Source organism: Etheostoma cragini, chromosome 19, assembly GCF_013103735.1.
Source record: "Etheostoma cragini isolate CJK2018 chromosome 19, CSU_Ecrag_1.0, whole genome shotgun sequence".
NCBI lineage: Eukaryota > Metazoa > Chordata > Actinopteri > Perciformes > Percidae > Etheostoma > Etheostoma cragini.
This window is the reverse complement of record NC_048425.1, coordinates 4,672,690-4,692,223: the sequence shown is the minus strand read 5'-3', so window position 1 is coordinate 4,692,223 and position 19,534 is coordinate 4,672,690. Positions and strand designations below refer to the sequence as shown.

At 43.7% G+C, this 19,534-nt stretch overlaps 1 protein-coding gene and 1 long non-coding RNA gene across 3 annotated transcripts in view; one reads left to right on the top strand and one right to left on the bottom strand.

Annotated features, from left to right (window-relative positions):
• The window catches only part of LOC117935123, a 20,820-nt gene extending 11,865 nt beyond the window's left edge, over window positions 1–8,955 (bottom strand). Inside the window, exons 1-2 of the long non-coding RNA XR_004654685.1 lie at window positions 8,935–8,955; window positions 8,166–8,170 (exon numbers count right to left, since the gene is read on the bottom strand). This is a non-coding gene — a long non-coding RNA (uncharacterized LOC117935123). The remainder of the gene's footprint in view (window positions 1–8,165; window positions 8,171–8,934) is intronic.
• On the top strand, window positions 994–19,534 carry znf219 (zinc finger protein 219). Of its 2 annotated transcripts, none has more exons than XM_034857057.1 (5): window positions 994–1,205; window positions 10,248–10,332; window positions 10,586–12,965; window positions 13,143–13,235; window positions 15,070–19,534. In XM_034857057.1, the coding sequence occupies exons 3-5, from the start codon at window positions 10,589–10,591 to the stop codon at window positions 16,257–16,259; spliced, it is 3,660 nt and encodes a 1,219-aa protein (XP_034712948.1). In that variant the 5' UTR covers window positions 994–1,205; window positions 10,248–10,332; window positions 10,586–10,588; the 3' UTR covers window positions 16,260–19,534. The 2 variants fall into 2 exon arrangements, with proteins under 2 accessions (XP_034712948.1, XP_034712947.1); XM_034857056.1 differs by having other exon boundaries at window positions 13,143–13,289.

Here is a 19,534-nt window from a genome sequence, read left to right as displayed (position 1 = left end):
GAACGGCAGACAGACAACGTTAGCAAATAACTGATGAAGAAGGTCAAATATCTAACAACTTGAGGGCTAAAAGGAGTGTGAACATTATATTTAGTTCATCAGGTGGTCGGAAACATCACTGCAAAGGGATAGTGACATTACTTCATGTCTGCTGGATTGGCCAATAGGGAAATGGCTAAATGGCAAACTAAGGCATCGGCCATTACAACTTCTTTATAAGATGATTCTTTTAAGGTGACAGTTCTTCTTCCTTCAACTGACCAAAAATATCAGAATATAGCTTTGTAGCTTTTGAGATATGTTCAACTTTCAGCATCAAGTCGCATGCATCACATTAATAACAGGAGAAATAGGAAGCCATAACAAACCATTGGCAACTGACAAAAGTGGGTGCAGCCTGTGCAAAAAGTGTGTATTATATGTCCATCTGATGCTTTAGTACAATTTGCAATACATACTTTGCCTGGCCTATATACTTTTAAAGAAGTCACAGGTTGACTGCGTGGTGTTTTTCCAAAGCAATCCTCTACTTTTAGTCTTTCCCACTGCTGCTATTTTTTGCTGGGGACCCGCTGGAAACCTCCCTAGGGACTCCCGGTGGTCCCTGGGCCTTAGGTTGGGAACCCTACATTCAAATATGTGCACTTTGTATCTTCCTATCCTGGAAGTGGCCATGTGCTTCCGGGGTGGCTCACCACAACATTTAAGCAGCCGCTTAGCAGACTACAATTGGTGTGAAACTTTCTTCTTCTCCTTCCCGAAAAAATGTCTCTCTAAAGTGTCAGCTACCCGCCACCCCAGATGCCATATTTAGGATCCAAATGTGAAGAGATGACAGCGTTGTAAAATGGTGCCCGTGCCGAGATTATAATTAACATTTCCAACCTACATCACTCTCCCTCCCACTTCTCCTCTGCTGCTCCCTATTCACCCACTCCTGTACAATAAATGGGAAAAAATGCAAGAAGAAAGGAGAGAAAGGGTGAAGGAAAAGAAAGGGAGATGGAGGAGGAGAAGGAGGAGGAGAGAGTGTGAGAGAGAGAGGGAGAGAAGAGGGTGACCAAACGGAGGGAGGAGGGAGGGGGAAACGGCGTATGCTTGTATACAACCCTGATTTCCATTTTTTTCCCAACTCGTAATGTATTTAATTCAAGTGAAACGTAATCATGACGTGTCGTGTCATTAATCTCCTCGCCGCCTCTCCCGTAAGTACACTGAGTCTTTACTTTCAACATATATCCTATATCTTCATTTATCTACTTACATTTTATCCACCACTCTGTTTACATGTACACTTTTATGCATGGTGGCGTGGAACACCGGTGATAAACATTTCCAAAATTGTTGAATTTATTGCGACTGTTGTTGCCTGTTTTTTTTTTTTTTTTCCTCCACGAGCAACACACGGGATAATGGCCAATGTAGTTGTTGTTGTGTTTTATTTGCAGTTTTGATGTGTACGTGTGTGCGCGCGTGTGCTTGAGTGATTGGCATGAAGGATGTATGTATGTAGCCGCTCCGGACCACTTTACGTGTGTGTCATGTATGTAAACCGGCGTATGTGCGCGCGTGGCCGATAGCCTCTGAGCTTCCTATAGCCCGTGACATGACAAAAAAAAACAACCCACATAATTCAGAGAACACTCGGTGTAACATCCGAAATAAGTCGATTCGGCAAGTCAACTCGAAATAAAAATGCGACTTCATGGTTGCAAGATAACGAAAAGTCACTCGGAGTGTTTAATGGTGTATTTTTATTTTTATTTTTAAAATTCGCAGAACTTTGAACCAAGTTCTGTTGGCGAGTAGTTATTTCTATCCGCGCGAGGAATCCAGTTGGGAAATTCAACAGCGCTATTACCTCTTCTTCTTTATCCCGTGTTAACCTCGCTTGAAAACGACGATTGCCCCCCCCCCCTCCTAAAAAAAAGAAAAAAAAAAAAAAAGTAGCTTTCTCTAAAAAAAGAGGCACAAGTTCTCGGTGCGTAACGGAGGATTTCGATAAGCCGCAGACATATTGTCCAGGCGTAAAAGTGGATTTTTGCATGTTAGCAAGTTGATTTACAAAGCGTAATTTGTGGGTAGACGCGATTAGCTTGACTAATTCTTTTGTTGGTCACACATTAGGCATTGTGTAGTGCATTGTTTTCGAGATAAGCACCGTCACTTTCATCTGGGATGTGCGCAGAAAAAACGCATCCACAGGCTGCAACAGCGTTTTATAAACGCTATACTTTCCCCACATTTCTACTACGATGTTTACTACAATCCGTTTAGTGGTCCTAACGTCACCTCCACTGTCTACAAGCTCAGAAAGTAGCATAGCAAGTGTGGCATGCAACGTTGTGGCCGTGTGTGTGTGTGTGTGTGTGCCAAACGCGTGTTGCCAAATTGTATTCTGGAAAGAGAAGTTACCGGTTTCAAAAAAAGAATGTGCGTTTTTGGACTCGATGTCGCTTTTTGGGGGGGACTGATGTCGGTTTGGGAGATTGGCAGAGGACTCGAGATGAAATCCATGATGGCACTTTCTTCCTCCCGTCCTCTCCCTGCTCGCACACACTCGTCTTTTCCCCTCCCTTAATCTTTTGTATAGAAAATTTAAGAACAAAATGGAGCAGGGGAGAGAGCGATAGATAGGCTGACATGACACACACGCCACCCCCCGACTTCTCCAAACTACATCCCACTGTTTAGGATTTTTTGATCGCATATTTTTTGGAAGGGGGATTGTGCGCGGACACCATCTGCGGGCAGGGTTGATCTCATTTTAGTGCGGCTGTTTATCAGTGCATTGTTTGTTGATGGTTATTTATTTCATTAATGTGCCTCTAATTGAGATGGCCGCGAGAGAGAAGAGGGGAGAGAGCGACTGAAAATGGTTGCACGTTATTGACGCACATCACAGGGGCGAGGAGGAAATTCCTCACGAGATAAGACGCAGACGTGTCATCTGGGTTGACCAAAGACACTCCTGTCGCCTTTTCTCTATCCAATGGAATATGTTTAGGGATCCTGGAATGCCCTATTTTAAAATCCACCCAAAATGTCACACTTCTGAGAACGTGTGCAGAGTGGAAGTAGGTTGACATTGCTGGCTTGTCCTATAAACAGGGATGTTGTGGGCTTTTTTTCTTCTTTTTCTTTTACACATGTTCTCTAAATCAAATAAACTGTAACTACATCCTGTCCTAACAAATCCTACATGAGTTTAAAGCAGATAAATCATGGACGTCAAAAAGAGAGTCAGTGCTGTTCAGATTCTTGCCAGAATCGAGTGACTTTTTGTAAGCGCCGGTGGTGATATTAAACAAACTAAACCTGAAAACAATCACCTCTCCTTTGGAAAAAGTATCCCTCTACAGGTGCATCTACTTTTCGATACAAGAGGATGATTTCACGTTGCAAATAGGCTGCTCACTGTGCTAACAGGCGTGAAACACTGGCCCTGTGTTAAAAAAAGAAAGAAAAAGAGTGATGGTTTTGCCTCATTCAGACCTCTCTCTGCTTGTTGTGCTCAAGTAGTATCCTCCTCCTCCTCCTCCGCCACCATCAATGCCGCCCTCCTCCCCATCTTTGTACATACTGTACTGTACTTGAAGGGGCACATACAACCCATCCAGGTGGCTCTTGAGGAAGAGATTGTATGTGAGGGAGAAAGAGACTGAGGGAGAGAGAGTAAAAAGGGAGAGGAGTGTAGCACCAATCAAGGCTTCTGATTGATATAATTGGGTCATTAGCGCGCTGCGGGAGAGGCACCTGCTTGCCCTCAGTTAGGGAGAAGCTACTGCATTGTGACATTTTGAGACTGTTGAGAGTTCTGCTGCCTGCTCGGGATTAGCGAGTATTTAGAGCATTAAGGTCTTACTTAAATAGTACGCCACTTGTGCCACTTGTACTGAGTTTGCAGACCAGTTTCAAACTGACTCTTACAATAAAAGGGTGGACAGGTAGATGGTTGGCTTTTTCTTCTAAACCAGTCCCCTCAGGTGTGCGTTTGACTAAAATCCAAATCATCATATCAAAAAGCAGATCGAGCGTAGCGCGTCACAACACCAGCGGGTCAAGAAAAAGATAAAGTGCGATCATCAAGAGATGGCGAGCAGAGGGAGCTGAGAGGTGAGTTAGAGAGGCTGAAGGTATTAAGGCGTCAGGATGCTCCAACAGTGTCTGAAACTTCCTACACCTTTCCCTCGCCCCTCCGACAATTTCAGTAACTTTCTGGAATTTACGATCCGATAAGCACGCTGCAGGTGGACAGATCTGAGGAGGTGATCAAGGCTGTTTTCTCTCAACTTCTCTCAAGCTCTATTATACAACTACTTTTGGCGCTTTTATGTGCAACCGAGTTCAACGCTATGAATGCATTTTAGGAAAGTCTGCGCCGGATTAAAAGGTGCACCACTATCCCCCAATTTAAATGATTATTTGGTCTCACACCCTCTCTGTGTCACCCTGCCATTCAGAACAGCTCTGAACACTTCTGCATTCAATGTGCAGCACAGATGAGTTCTTTCTGAACATACTCTCACCTTTAGGCTCAAACACCCTGACATGCTGCATGTAGACAACCAAGCTACTTTCTAACCTTATACACGTACAGTCAAAGTGCCCTTGTGCAAGGTTCTTTGTCAAATTTCAAGCTCCAAGAGGTGTTGATTTACGTATTGACACTCCCGTGTGCAGTAGAGGTGGGAATCACCAGAGGCCACACATTCCACATCATCACAATACCAGGATATTGTGATTTTAAACATATTGCAATATTGTGCGATTTATTGCAATGTATCACCTTTTTTTCCAACTTCACATTGTTCCCAATTTCGAATGATGTCCCCCAAAAGAAAAACATCTGTCAACTTTGTCAACATCTGTTTCATCTGAAGTGAACTGGTTGTTCCTCTCACTTTCATTGTATTGCTGCAAAATGGGATTGTCAAGCAGACAAACCGACTAACACACATGTAATATTAGATCAATACTTGGCATCTGTGTATCTATACAGTTTTGCCACGAAAAATATCGCAATACTCTGCTGGATCGGTCCCCTCACCTCACCCCTAATATGCAGTATGTACCGGTATATGATAAAAGTTTAATTGAGTGTGCCTGAAGCAAGGTGTTACAAGAAAGAGAACACATGCTTCTCAAATTTCCCCAGGGTAAATAAAGAATCAACCGGTGTTAACAGTTTCTAGTTTTCTCCATAGGTGTTCACATGTCTGATACATGTGATACACATATTACACAAGGAGGTCACGCTGTAGGGTCGGCATCCCAGGGGCCTCTTGGGTAGTTGGCGTCTTGCTCAAGGACACTTCAGAGGAAGAAGGTGCTTATTGCTGATTAAAAGGGTTTCATTTTTTAAATCCAAATTAGATCATTATTCAACAGTTTTCAGTACACATTTGGTTTTTGGATTATAAAATAAAAACAGCATGTAGGCATTTATATTTTTTCACCTGTGTGATCCTTTCTTTGTTTTTATCTGTGAACCCCTGCAGTTGGTCTTCAGTAAGCATAGATAACCCAATCACAGAGAACACATCCAGTGATTTGCTTATGACATTTGCATACTCCGAACCAATTCTTCATTTAAGGCCTCTATCCTGTAATCCTGAATCAGACGAGTCAGTAAGCGCCTCCGCTCATGGGTTTAGACACAGCACGGCCAGCAGGGCTCGGAGCGAGAGCCTCGTTACTCTGCTCGAGATGCCGTGATGTTTCCAGCGTTCAGACTCACTCGCTCAGATCTGGCCCCGCCACGGCGATCCCACTTTGGCGCTCCCGCTGGAGGAGGAATTCATTCAGGAAGAGCAGGAGCAACAGCTTGAGAGGAGACTGGGAGTGGAGGGAGAGTTAGAGAGAAAGAGAGAAAGGGGAAAGGAGGTAAGGTTAGTCTGGAAGAAATGGGAAAAAAAACAGTAGGATAGTGTTAAATTAACACAAGTAGAGCAGGAGATCTAGTAAAAGCTGAGGCCAGATGAGAGTCTATGACTGAATGTAACATTTTCAGAACTTCTATCTATTCTATTCTATTCTATTCTTTATCTGGCTCACAAAATACATATCAAAAAGGCAAATATATTGCTATTTCAAGGACACCTTTCCCCCCCAAAACAGCACCAAAGTCTGAAGTGTTGATTTCAAGGCACAAGTGAGCCCTTTGATAGCAATATTACTTCCATTTTCAGACCAAAATGATACAAAAGAGTTTGTGTACAAAGAATCCACCAGTCATATCTTCACAGTCAGTGGTGGAGGCACAGTGGGAGACTTTCCCCCTTATCAGTGCTGAAGATGAAGGGGGGGGGGGGGGGGGGGGAGCCAGACAAAGTTGGAGCTAAGCAGAGAGTGAAGCAGGGGGTTCAGGGAAAGGTGAAATAAAGGAAATGAATACCGTGTGGGGAAGTTCGCCACGTGAGCATGCGATAAAGACCACAGAACCAAATAATACTGTTCCACACAGAGAGCGGACGCCCCTCTCTCTTCCTCCCTCAATCGCTCATCCTCTGTTTTATATGCTTTTGTTTTTGTTTTTGCAGCCAATCTCTCATACACCCACTTATTCCCGAAGGACACATCACCTTGCATACACTTCATCATGTGAGAGTAGTAATACAGCTGGAAGAAAAGTACACTTGTAAGGATTCACTGAAGTACAAAGACATACACAGCCTCCAGAAACACAGTTTACTTTATGCCCTAAGGCCCGGGCCAGAGACCTTGGAGATGCCTATTTTTAGGTACATGGAGAAGGACATTCGCAACAAACGCACACATACAGACAGATAAGAACACAAAGGTATTGGTCTGTACTCTATTTCCTATTAAGTGTCCCTGCAGGCCAGGGTCCTCAACTTGTAGTTCAGGCCTTTTTCCTTGTGAAATACTGCAGCCCTCCCTGAACTTTATAGAAATGAAATCACACTAACGATCCACAGACTTCATCATGCTAACTGTGCGAGGGGTTGCAAATAGGTACTGCTTGGCTATAAAAGCTAAAAAGCCAAAAGGGTATAGGCACCTGATACAATACACAAAACCCTCTTAAACAGACTATAAATTACACTTGTATCACACACACACACACACACTTAAACTACGTGAAAGGTGATCACACCCTCACATTTATTTTTGATGTGTAACATTCTGGCATGTACAGACATGCAGTTAGCCATCAAAATAAAACTGTACCACTCAGTGGATATTTACACAATGACATCAAACCCCCCCAAAAATAAACTTGTCTGAACATATCACGCTCGTACTTTCTCTGCAACTATTTATCGCAGATGTGATATATGACTCAGCAACCTCCCCTCTTTCCTTTCCCTCTAAACACACCTTGTGACACGAGTGGAGCTATAATTATCTGTATTTAAACAATGCAGTGTTTTTTGGAGAGGGGGAGTTAGCATAATTGACCTCTGTCATGAAAACTAATATCCAGTTAAGGTAATTCAGTACTTTACATCAGTTATCCCAGTGCCCACAAAGTTACACTGTAATTACTGTAATGACAAAATCATGGCAGTGTGTAACACAACAAGGATATGCTTTTAAGCTGTCATTACTGTGCGAATTGCAATGATGTTAAACTGCTGCAAGTACACTGCACATTTCAGGGTCGGAGAAAAAGCAGGAGGGAAGAAAAAAAAAATCAGTGAAAGAGCAGTTTAAATCTACTTTTATCATTTTTTCCCCCTCTCCATACTTGGATCAAGTATCAACGTGCATTCAAGACTGACTGTGATTTAGGTGGATTACATTTGGACCTCACATCAACAATGCTTTTCCGTGATGTTCTTTTAAAATCGGATCCTTCCTTCTCTCACAAAACTGCACGCACCTCTCCTTCATACATCCTTTGAATTTGATGGTTAACACCTTGTTGAGCACCTGCGCAATCTATTTGGTTGCATTCCCTGAGTGCAATTGCATACAGAAGTACTTCAAATCTGCAGATTGGGAATTAATTGCCTTTGTTAGTTATGTGGACAAATGTCTCATGGACCATGTCCGGAGGAGGTTTAGGGGAATGGTTCCCGTTAGCTTTCCGTGGTTCATTAAAACCTGGGTTTCATGTGCTTCTGCTCCACCTGATTCCAATCTGATTTCTGTCCCTCAGTCACCCCAACCCCCTTTCCTTGCATCCATTGCTGCACCTTATCTCCATTTATCCAAATTTTCTTCATTGGCGTGACAGGGCTTGTGGTTGGTGACAGCCACCGTCAAGGTGGAACAATGCGTTGTGATGGTGATATTCATATGATAATGCCATCGGACTTAACACTACTGCAGACACATTTAGATACCCGGTGTCCCTTTTTTCTATCTTTCCCCTTTCTCTATCTCTCTCTCTGTCTGGATGTATTGACTTTTCAAATGATTTTTAAATCTCTTGTTCTCTGTTCATGTTATGCCCCAGCCTGCCACCCCACCACTCTGATTTCTCTCCTATTTGTTGTTACAGCATGTCTATCTCTTGACCCGATTTTTCTTCCCCCTTTTCCCCTCAACACCATGCTGGCAATCGCATTAAATCATTTTCTTTCACATGGCTTCTGACAATGTTTTTTTTTTTTTTTTTTAATGCTGCCCAGTTTTTAACCGCACTGTATGTTTCTCTCTGTCTCTCTTTTTTCCCTCTGTCTGCCTCCTTTCTCATTTCTGCTCTTCGCCATGTTGGCAGGGCCCAATCTACCAGCTGATATCAGCATTCCCTGGCACTCTGCCAACTGGCAACACTGCAGGAGAGAAAGAAAGAGAGAGGGAGAGAATGAAAGAAAATTAGTGAATAATAGACGGAGGGAGGGAGGTGGGGGGAGCGAGAGAATGAGAGGGGGATGGGAGGAGTGTGAATCGGGGAAAGAAAGACAGAGGGGAAAGGAAGACAGAAAGAGAAAGAACAATAATGGTGGATGAAGAAAGCACTGTCTGTATGTGTGTGTGTGTTTATGTGATTGATATGGTGTGATATCCCTGTGAGTCATAGCTGAGCTAAAATGTCAACCGGCTACATAAGAATCTCTGTCATCCAGGCTCAGTGACACGCACGCACATACACAAATCCAACTGATCATATAAACACATATGTGACCATACCGCCACGTGAACACAAATATGAGCGACACACCTGCGAACACAGATGTTCCATTGTTTTGCCACAATGATTGATGACCTTTTCTTTTGTTGTGGGCGCCTCTGCTGCTTCTCAACTCCAGCAAATGATGGACGAAAACAGCCAATGTGCATAAATCCATTCTAACTGCTGTGCACTCGAAATATTTGGGTGTGTGAGCGGGCTTGCCAAAATGCTTGTGTGTTCAATATGCTGTATATCACACTTTACATTTCAGCTGACTCTGTTATCTGGGTTGACGGTTGCAGTTCAGTCAACACAACAGTCAAATAAGCTTACATTTGTACATTATTTAAACAAGTAACCATGAGTAAGCAGTGCATGGGCCAAAGCACCACACCCAGGCTGTAAATTTAACAAATAGTGTTTGGCATAAGTGCATGCATACTGTACATCAGTGGGCGTTAGTGTGCATGTTTGTATACAGCCCTGATTTAAGAAAAAGTGCTGCTACTGTATGAGTGCACAGGAAGGGTGTGTGGGGAAGTCAAAACATTGCGCGCCCATCCTGTTTGGGACAGTCCATGTCCTGCGGTGGTGCCCTTAACTCCTGAACACACACACACACACACACACACACACACACACACACACACACACACACACACACACACTAATCATCCCATATGTGCTAACAATATGCTGGAGTGCATTGTGAACACATGCAGGAGGCTGAACAGGTGCACACCTGTTACACATTTAAGCGCATGCATACACCTACACAGACTGAAGAGTAAATGAAGATCAAATAAAGATTTGCTTTGTACTTACCATGTAGATGCATTAAAACACCTTCAAAACGCTGCTGCTGTGAATATGCGTTTGATTTTCTGCTATTAGCATTTATGATGAAATACATTCATAGAGTCTTGGTGCAAATGAGTTTTTATCCTGTTGGACAAAAATCTGCTACCTGCAGTTCCTCGCTCAATATTTTAAATAAAAGCATTAATGCCTGCATTGACACTGATATTGTTAATTTAGTAAAATAAAGTCTTTAGTCAGATACTAGCTTCAATAATGTGCAATTTAATTTCAAGGTAGATTTTGGATTTGAAGTTTCTAATCATGCAGTTGTTGTTTTTTTGCTTGCTTTTGTCCCCAGAAAATTAAAGGAGAAGGCTGCCACCGAAGTGTGTCCCCCGTCAGCCGAGACAGTAAAGAATGGCATAACACCACACACACTTCTGGTAATTATCTAGTGTTTTCATATGCATTCACCCATCCAGACATATGAACTTGTTAGGCAAACTAAAACCATTTGTGTTACGTTTATTTCTTGGCCTTTTTCCGGATCTGGACAATGTTACAGTTAAAGATAATTATGCACAACATGCAAATGTAACCTTTCCTCTAGGTTTTTAAAATTGTAACTCTTCCTAAGTCACCAGTTCCACTCACAATTGGTCTCTCTCCCATTCTCTCTGTGTTTTGCATTTATAGAGGATGGATTCTCCGCCAGAGTGTGTGTTGTCTCTTTCTTTTGAGCAGCCCCAGTCTCCCCAAACACTGCCATCCCTGGACCACAGTCCCCAGGCCTCTTCTCCTCAAACCCAACTCTCTCTACCCAACAGCCCTACTGTCCTGCCAATTCACAGCCCCGAAACTTTCCCTCAGAGCCCTGACACCACGCCTTATTTCCCCCTCTCTCCCTTTCCCCTCCACGGGGACAACAATCACCACGATGTTGATGAAGAAGATGACACGGAAGGCCTGGATGGAGTTCCTCCGTCCCCGACCCCAGCCGTGGCTCTTTTCCCAGGAGGCGGGGGACAAGAAGCTGTATGCAGCCCGTGTTTGGACTCCTCTCCACCAGCCACACCATCAGCCCCAATCCTGGGGTTTGGAGCCCTGGAGCTGGCCCTATCATCTGGGCAAAGTGGAAACTGCAACGACGAGCTAGACCTCCAGCTGTTCCAGAAAGATACTGTTACCAGGGCAATACCTGGAGTGGGAGGGGCTTCACCAGGGCCTGCGCTTAGGTTTCCCTGTCATGTATGCGGAAAGAGATTCAGATTTCAAAGCATTTTGTCTCTTCACGCCCGAGCTCACAGTCTGGACCGAGACCGCAGAGCTTCAGCTCTATATCGGACGGGACTCCCCTCAACACCCCTGAAGCAGCACCTCAAAATTCAACAGAACCACAAAGACTTAAACCAGAATCACAGAAGTCACCCAAACCAGCGTATACGGCCAGGGACTCTCATCCAGCATCTCACGGAAGAGGAGGATGACGGTGAGGTCAAAGGTCTAGACAACGGCCTACAGACAGACCAGAACCCAAACTTTTTACTGGATGACAGCACACCATTGACCCCTCCACTTACAGAGGACCCTGTTTCTGTGACCCCTCCCTATGCTTCTACAATTGGGGAGGGTACGTCTACTCCTTTAGCGCCTACATTTCGCTGCCATGCCTGCAAAGGAAAATTCCGTACGGCTTCGGAGTTGGCTCGCCATGTCCGCATTCTCCACAACCCATATAAATGCACTCTTTGTCCTTTCTCCGCCAGCCAAGAAGAGACCCTGGCATCCCACTTGCAGGAGTGCCACCCTTCCCCTGAGGTACCTGCTCTGCCACCAGCCTTCAATTCAAGGGGAATCATTACAACTCCTGATACTCCTGTGCCAACCCCGACCCATACCCCAGCTCCAACCCCAAGTATAGCACAGGTGACAGCAGCAGCTACAGCGGCTGTGTCCCCCGCACTGCCAGCATTTCGCTGTGATACTTGTGGACAGCGGTTTACCCAGTCTTGGTTCCTGAAAGGACACATGCGAAAGCACAAGGACTCCTTGGACCATAAGTGCCAGGTTTGTGGCCGTGGCTTCAAAGAGCCTTGGTTCCTCAAAAACCACATGAAAGTACATCTCAACAAGCTTGGGCTGAAGACAGGACTGGGAACCCTTGGGGGACCAGGAGGTGCAGAGCAGCAAGCCAAAGGCTCCGCTAATAATCAGTCCCTCAACGCCCTCTATTCAAGCCTCCTTCTCGCCCAGCAAAGAGGTGGAAGAGGTGGACAAGGAAGATCAGAGAGAGAAACTGGAGGAAGAATGGGGATGGGCTCAAGCAAGTCAGCCATTCTGGGCTACCTCGGATTGCCCAATGATGGCAGTGGGGCCAGCTGCATGGAGAGACTTCAAGCAGTGGCTCAAGTGGCGGAGATGGGAAATGGTGGTGGTGGCATTGGCAGCTCAGGAGTAGGGGACCAAGGAAGAGGAGGGGGAGCAACTAGAGGAGTGGGCACAGGTGAGACTACCGCATCAATTTCAGAAGGCGACCAAGCAACTTGGTGGCAGCTCGTGGCTCGCAGCCTGGCAGTTGCTCAGCAGCAGCAGCAGCAGCAGCAGCAGCAGCAGCAGCAGCAGCAACAGCAGCAACAGCAGCAGAGGTCCCACCAGCGAGGCCAGCAACAAGGCCAGCGAGGCACAGGTCGGAGCTCAGTGATCACAGAGGCCGACCAAGTCAGAGCGTACCTTGGAGGCCTGGATCCAAGAGAGGAGTCTGGTGGAGCAGGAGGGCCATGGGAATGCCCAGACTGTGGAAAGCTGTTCCGCAGCCTGCAGCAGGTGGTGGTTCATGCTCGCGTTCACACTCAGAGGCCCCAGAAAGGAGGTGGTGGCGAAGATGAGGGGAGTGGTAGTCGCAGAGGATCAGGGCTAGGAAGACGAGCCAGCGGTGAAGTGAGGCAAGAATCTCAGCTACACAGTGGTGCATCCCAACAAACAGGAGAAGTGAGACAGGAATCAAAACTGCACAGTGGTGGATCACATCAAGCAGGAGGAGCTACAGGGTTTCACTCTGTCATCTCAAGTCTCAAAGGTACAATCACATGATCTTTTCTCTATTTTGTCTAGTGGATTGTGTTCTTTTGCTTACATGTAATGGTATTAGTATCACAAGATTATATAATTTTTATACTGTTTTTCTGTTGCAAATAGAAGCTCACGTGGAGCCATTCACACTAGCTGTTATCTTTACATTTCTCTTCCCTTGCAGGAGAAAATGGCTTGACAGCAGTCTCCTCCATACCTTCAGTTCCCACCAGGGAGCGAGTGCGTGGTAGAGGAATAAAAGACTGCCCCTACTGTGGTAAAGCCTTCCGCTCTTCACACCATCTCAAAGTGCACCTGAGAGTTCACACAGGTGAGAAACTGCTGTGAGTTTAACAAACCACATTTACTTTTTTAACCTTTAGAAATCCCTGGAAAGGTTTCATTGAGCATCCTTGCTTTAGCAGCGCTAGCTTTTTCCTTTTATACACATTCACCCTAGAGTGCTGGCCAGCGCTAATCATAGCCCTCTACTGCAGGCAACCAAGTAGCCCCACTGGAGCAACTCCTGGTTAAATGCCTTGCTTGAGGGTATACTTACGGTAGTTTGTAAGGAAAAATCAAGCCACTCCAGGGATTAAATTTGGCGAAATTTTAGTAAAAGGCTCACATCTCTCACTAGTCAGTAAACTCACCTTAAAAAAAGCTACAGAAAACATTTCTTTTCCAAAATGATCTAATAAATTGATTAGCCCAACTCTAAATTTTTTTTTTAGATAAAGTATATTGATTTTCACGTAAACATCAGGACAAGGTGTAAATATGCTCACGGATTTCTCCATGATCATTGTTTTGCCTTTAATCTTTCTGAGATTCACATTCTCTGATCTTGTTTTGATGCAAGTGAATCTGTAACTGTTCACCTTAATCTACATTTAATCATTCAGAAGACTTTTTTCCCACATTTAAAAAAAAAAAAAAAAAAAAAAAAACCTGTGCTGAAATTTCAGTGATAAGTCAGTAAGAAATGTAATGAAAACTGGTAAACTCTCACAGCACTCACTCACACTCTTAATTAATGATCCATATTCATAAGACTTTATCAGCATGATTCATTGCCATTAGTTTTTTAATTAGTTGCCTTCTTCACTTGATGCATTTGATCAAAATTAAGAACTAACTTCCATTTTTCTGAGATGCCACCATTAGCCAGCAACTGGTAACTGGAGCACATCCAAGGCTTTCCAGCAAGACAAAAATGCCTAAAATGCATTCAATGAAATCTACAAAATTGCCATTATGAAAAATCGTCTCTAGCTGAAAGGACCTATCACATCACAACTGTTTTAATCATGATAACGTACAGCTTTTTTTCTAATGCTTCTCTGTGCCATCAAGTGATTACCACATGGTCAGTAATTCAAGTGAAGGCATCAAATTATAATAATACTCTCTTGATATTACTGTCCTCTTGAGATTATTGCCCCTTGAGATTTCTATCCCATTCTGTTTTGCTTCAGCAACATCAAATTGTTCATACTTTTGCATGTACATCTGCATTTATCAACAGAGCTGTGTTCTTTGTGTGTTTATTTTCTTCCTTTTGTGAATGAGATCATTTACATTTTTCATAATGCATTCCTGCTGTTGATATCCCTCCAGCATGATGCCCCATCCCCTTTATCCCTCCCAGCAGTCTAATTTTTACATCAGTGATGGAATACTGCCATCTCCCTTCAAAATGCGTAATTACATCTCCCACTTACCACTGTTTGAAGGACCATGCTACTTATTTTGCAAGTTACTGCTCACCATTATTTTAAAAGAATGCTCTAGTGTTTCAGATTTCTTTTTCTGACTCAGGCAGGCAGCCATTGTCTTCTAGTCATTCACTATAGTATAAACACATATTTAGGCAATATCAATTTGAAGGCTCTTCAAATGTGCCATGTGTAATCCATGACAGGAAAGGTTGAGATATATATACATACTTTTCTACTAGCCTTAATAACAAATGTATGTACAATTTGTTGTAAATGAGCTAGAACATGCAAAATCAGTGGTCTCTTTGAGCTTCAACTAGGTTGGGTGCTACTACTTGAAACTCCAATACCATTTCCCCAATTTGGTTTTGCCTGTCTTATTTTCTTTAGGTGAAAGACCCTACAAATGTCCCCACTGTGACTATGCCGGTACCCAGTCGGGCTCGCTGAAGTACCACCTTCAGCGGCACCACAGGGAGCAACGCAACGCCTTGTCAGCCTCCTCCAATTCTTCCTCTAGTGGTCTCACCTCCACTATCCACAGTCTGACCTCTGCAACCTCTGGACTGGCCAAGCAGCGCCGATCCAGGCTCAACCACTGCCCGGTCAATCGAGGTCAAACAGACCCCACCTCCCAGTCCAGCCAGCAGTCTTGGCTCCTTGGGGTTCCAGACCAGCGAGAGCATCGGAAGACCTTGGCGGCTCTAAGGGATGTCGACTTGGAGACCCAGTACAGGTATCTGTCTGGGGTGATGGGGGCCCTTTACCAAGGTGGAATGGAAGGAGGCTGGATTAGGGAGTCTCCCCCACCTAAGGCCCCTAAAGTGTCCCGCCGTAAGCCCCTTACTACTAGCCGAATGGTTCAGTCGTCGACTGATAAGGAAGGGCCTGCGCTTTCAACTCAAGAGGGGGGATTTGAACCACTGGATCTGTCCCGTCGCGCCTCACCTGGCTTTGGTGGCATGGAGGAAGATGGATGCATGAGTTTAGGGGAGGGAGGAGGTGTTGGTGACGGGGATGGCGGAGGGGATAGTTCAACAGGGGTCAAACTGAGCCAGTGTTTGTTCTGCCCTTTCCGTACATCTTCAGCAGAGCTGATGGCCATGCACCTGCAGGTTAACCACACTAGTAAGTCCAGGCGCAAAAGAGCCCCTTCTACCGCCTTGGATGATGATGGAGCCCCAAAGGCCACCAAGCCCCGGATAGATCAGTCTGATCTTGACTCTCTGACAATATGGAGGCATGTGACTGAGGCAGAGTCCCAGGCATCACTTGGGGAATGGTCCTCAACGCAGGCCAAGACCATGAACGGGCTCTCTCCGGCTACAGAAGAACATCTAGATGACATCCTCGACCACCCAGACGTGGCATCGGTATCCAAGAATGTAAGAGACCGTCTGGCACTCAAGGGAACGATGGAGGGGTACGAGGAAGAGCAAGAGGAGGAATTGGAAGATATTTTGGAGAACAGCAGCCTGGAGGATTTGGAGGACCAGGATCTGAGGATGTCCCTGGCTCTTTCACCTGTGCTGACCTCCAACCACATGGTGGGAGAGGAGGAAAGAGTCTTAACAGATTAAAATCCTTTGGGATGAAATCATTTAAATTGGATAGTTTGGTTCAGTGTTTTCAATTGCATTTGACACAGAATTGAAGAAGGGGCAGGTAGCTTTGCAGAGCAAACAGGACTCTTTACTCCTAAGGTTTTGAAAAGAACAGAATCACAACACAGCTGTTATTTTCCCTCCAGCATTAATCATCTACTTCAATTCTGAGACTGTGGTCAACCACAAAATAAGCCTCCTGTACAAAAGAGCATAGCGGTATCTTTACAGGATTTTGCTGGCTTTTTTCTCTTTCTGTCAAGCTTCAATCCATGATGGATGGTTTTTAAGGTGATCTCCTATTTGATAAATGAAAGAAACTTGTAAGATCTAGGGCATAATTCCTGCATTATTTCACACGCATTCATTTCACACTAATAGTGGACTGTTTATCCCAGACTACTATACGGACCAAGCTGAAGCCAGCTGGGAAGAGATGTTCTCCTAACTGACCATTGAACAGTTTGAAACCTCAAACTTCAAGTTCCTCCTCAACCCACACGTGGAGGAAAGTTGAGTCAAGAAATGTTTTAACCTGTGAATCTCAGCTAAGCTATTTGGTATTAATTTAAGGCATGAGGTAACTGTTGCAGGCCGCAAGCTTTCCCTCAAGTATATATCACTGCCTTGTTTGTCTGAAAAGTGTTTCTATGCGATTGTCCTAAAGAAAACGGAAATGTTTGTAACATTTTTTCATTTTGAGTTAGTGCCTGTTCATGTATGTTGTCAAGAGAGCCTCTGGTATTCCTGCGTATCAAGGCTCTGATAGGTCATTCATTTTATCTGAATATACAGTTTAAAACAATTTAAGTACAATATATTTGTTAAAAGTGGTTCTAGGGTGTTGTGAATAGTTACGTTGTAAAAGTAATGCTACATCGTGATGACACGGACGGCAGACGTTTGTGGCTCAGCTTGAAAGTAAAACAAAAAAAAAGTAGGTGATATAATGTATAATGCGATGAAAGAGGTCAAAGGCGGAGCGATAAAAGGGGTAATGTAGATGCATTGAGAAGAACAAAACTCAGAGCGGGAGGCTGATTGAAGGCTGTAGGAACGTCGCCCAAGCCCCAGAACACAATCAACTGACACAGCCTTTTTAAAGAGACAGAGACTTAGCAACTGTGTCAAAAGGAACAATCTCTCCATAGAAGAGACGATACAAGGTAAACGAAAAAGACACCAGTACCTCTGCCAAACAGGACTTAAGCTGAGAATCAAGTACTCTGGGGGTATGGTGTCTTTTAGATGAGTAGATTCCCTTCTTTTTTTATAAGAAAAGAAAAGACAAGACAATGGTAGGAGTTATTATTAAAACACTAACAAATGCATAGACATCCCAGTAGAATATGTGTAGCTTTTGTAATGACAATAAGAAGAAAAAAAAGCAGACTTTTGTTTATTTTCATTTCAAGATGCGTACAGAAAAAGGTTATCAATATAGGTAATATTGATTATAATGTTTGTGAGCTAAGACTAGTTGGAATGTCTATACAGAGCACTGTGCAAGGTTTGAGTTCCCAAAGTAGTTGTTTTTATTTTGACTTTACTGATAGACCAAACGTTTTTCAATGGAAGTTGCCACTTTCTGTTGTCGTTTTCAATGTGTAAAGCTGTGGTTTCCATAGATTTACCCCATCGATTAGCCAAATCGGTCAATCAGTTGATCAGTGCATCACATATCCAACCATTGAACTCGTTGTTAAAGAAAGTTCTCATTCAAAATACATCACTTTGTGTATACATCAACACATTTACCGATATTAATAAAAAAAATCTCTGACAATGAATGCTTGTTTTGAAGAGTAAAAAAAAAAAAAGAATGTGAGACAGTAATATCCCCTCACACTGGTTAGCAACTATTTATCTATATTACCTAATTTTTGATGGGGTATTCTATTTGCAACCACACCTTAATGTGCATTAATGTGTTTAAGTTCCTTCTTTAGAGCACCTTATGAGTTTTGTAGTGAAAGTCCCTTAGTGGTGTCTCCTTAACAACTACTGTCAATGCCATCGTGCCTTCTGTTTCAAGCACTTCCTGGTGTATTTTGTAAAACTCACCAAAAGCACTTAGCCTACATCACACTCTTTTCTTCCTCTCTGTCTACGTCCTTTTCTATCTTCTCTTTTCTTCCTCTTCTCCTTCATCACCTCCACTCATTTCCTTAATCCCTTTCTCGTGTCTTTAACTCTTGACCCCTCTCTCCTGGGGGAAGGTGTTTTCATACCAGATTTCCCTCTTCTGTTCAGGCCTGTTCGGCCCTAAACAAGGCCACTAGGCCTTATTACAATCTAGCATGGCTAGACTCTTGAAAGAATGGACTACCTAACCTTTAGACAAGAAAAATCATTATAGATGTAGGGTTGGACAACTTTCGGTCTTTAATACTAACCCTTTGTAAACCAAAGCCCAAGTCTAATGAATACTATCTCATGATGGTGCCAAAACATGTCCAAGATGACACTAAAGCATGTATCAACTTAAGAAAACACAAAAATTCACCTTTCTCTTTAACCCATCCTCCCTCCTTTTCTCTCTCTCTCTCTCTCTCTCTCTCTCTCTGATGCTTGCTCTTCCTCCATGCCGCTCTCTCGTCCGTAAACTGTCTATATCTAGCACCACTTGAAGGTGACGTGTACTATCTGGTATTGAGGCCTTTATTAGATTTTTATTTCAGTTTGTGTGGTGTTTGTTCAATGCCGTTGAGATGGAAAAATGCTCTTCTTATATTGATAATTATTATTGTTTTGGCATTATGGTTGAAAAAAAACAGCAAAAAAAAAAACAAGAGAAATGTGTTGTTGAATGTTGTACAGATAGCACTAGAGATGTTGTGTTTTTTTAAAGAGAGCACAAACCTGAGTGATGGCCCCTTCTACTCCTCCCACTGGCAGATGGGAATAAAACAGCCTGCCAATCAATCTAGATGTCTAATGACAAAAATGTCCTCGGTGATGACAGGTTTTCAAAACAACCCCTTTGTCTAAGTAGCATTCTTCTCTGAAGATTTGAATGCAAAAAAGGCAGCCTTTGACTCAAACCGTATGCCCAAATTTCTTGCACATCCTCTCTAAAAGACAAACGCAACACTTGAGCCAATAGTTTTACTATCTGAGGGATAGTTTCATTTATTCTATTTTGCCTATTTACTAAGAAACACATGGTTGACTTTAATGTGTGTTTTTTGGATCATATAGATCCAAAACCTACACCTTCATCACTGAGGAGTTTGGAACTATTTGATCCC

What these genes read in the sequence shown, in the direction of transcription:
- znf219 (XM_034857056.1), top strand. Translation starts at nt 10,589, where the DNA reads ATGGATTCTCCGCCAGAGTGTGTGTTGTCTCTTTCTTTTGAGCAGCCC. An exon ending in TGTCATCTCAAGTCTCAAAG is followed by an intron (nt 12,966 to 13,142) that starts GTACAATCACAT and finishes CTTCCCTTGCAG; the next exon opens with GAGAAAATGGCTTGACAGCA. An exon ending in GCACCTGAGAGTTCACACAG is followed by an intron (nt 13,290 to 15,069) that starts GTGAGAAACTGC and finishes TATTTTCTTTAG; the next exon opens with GTGAAAGACCCTACAAATGT.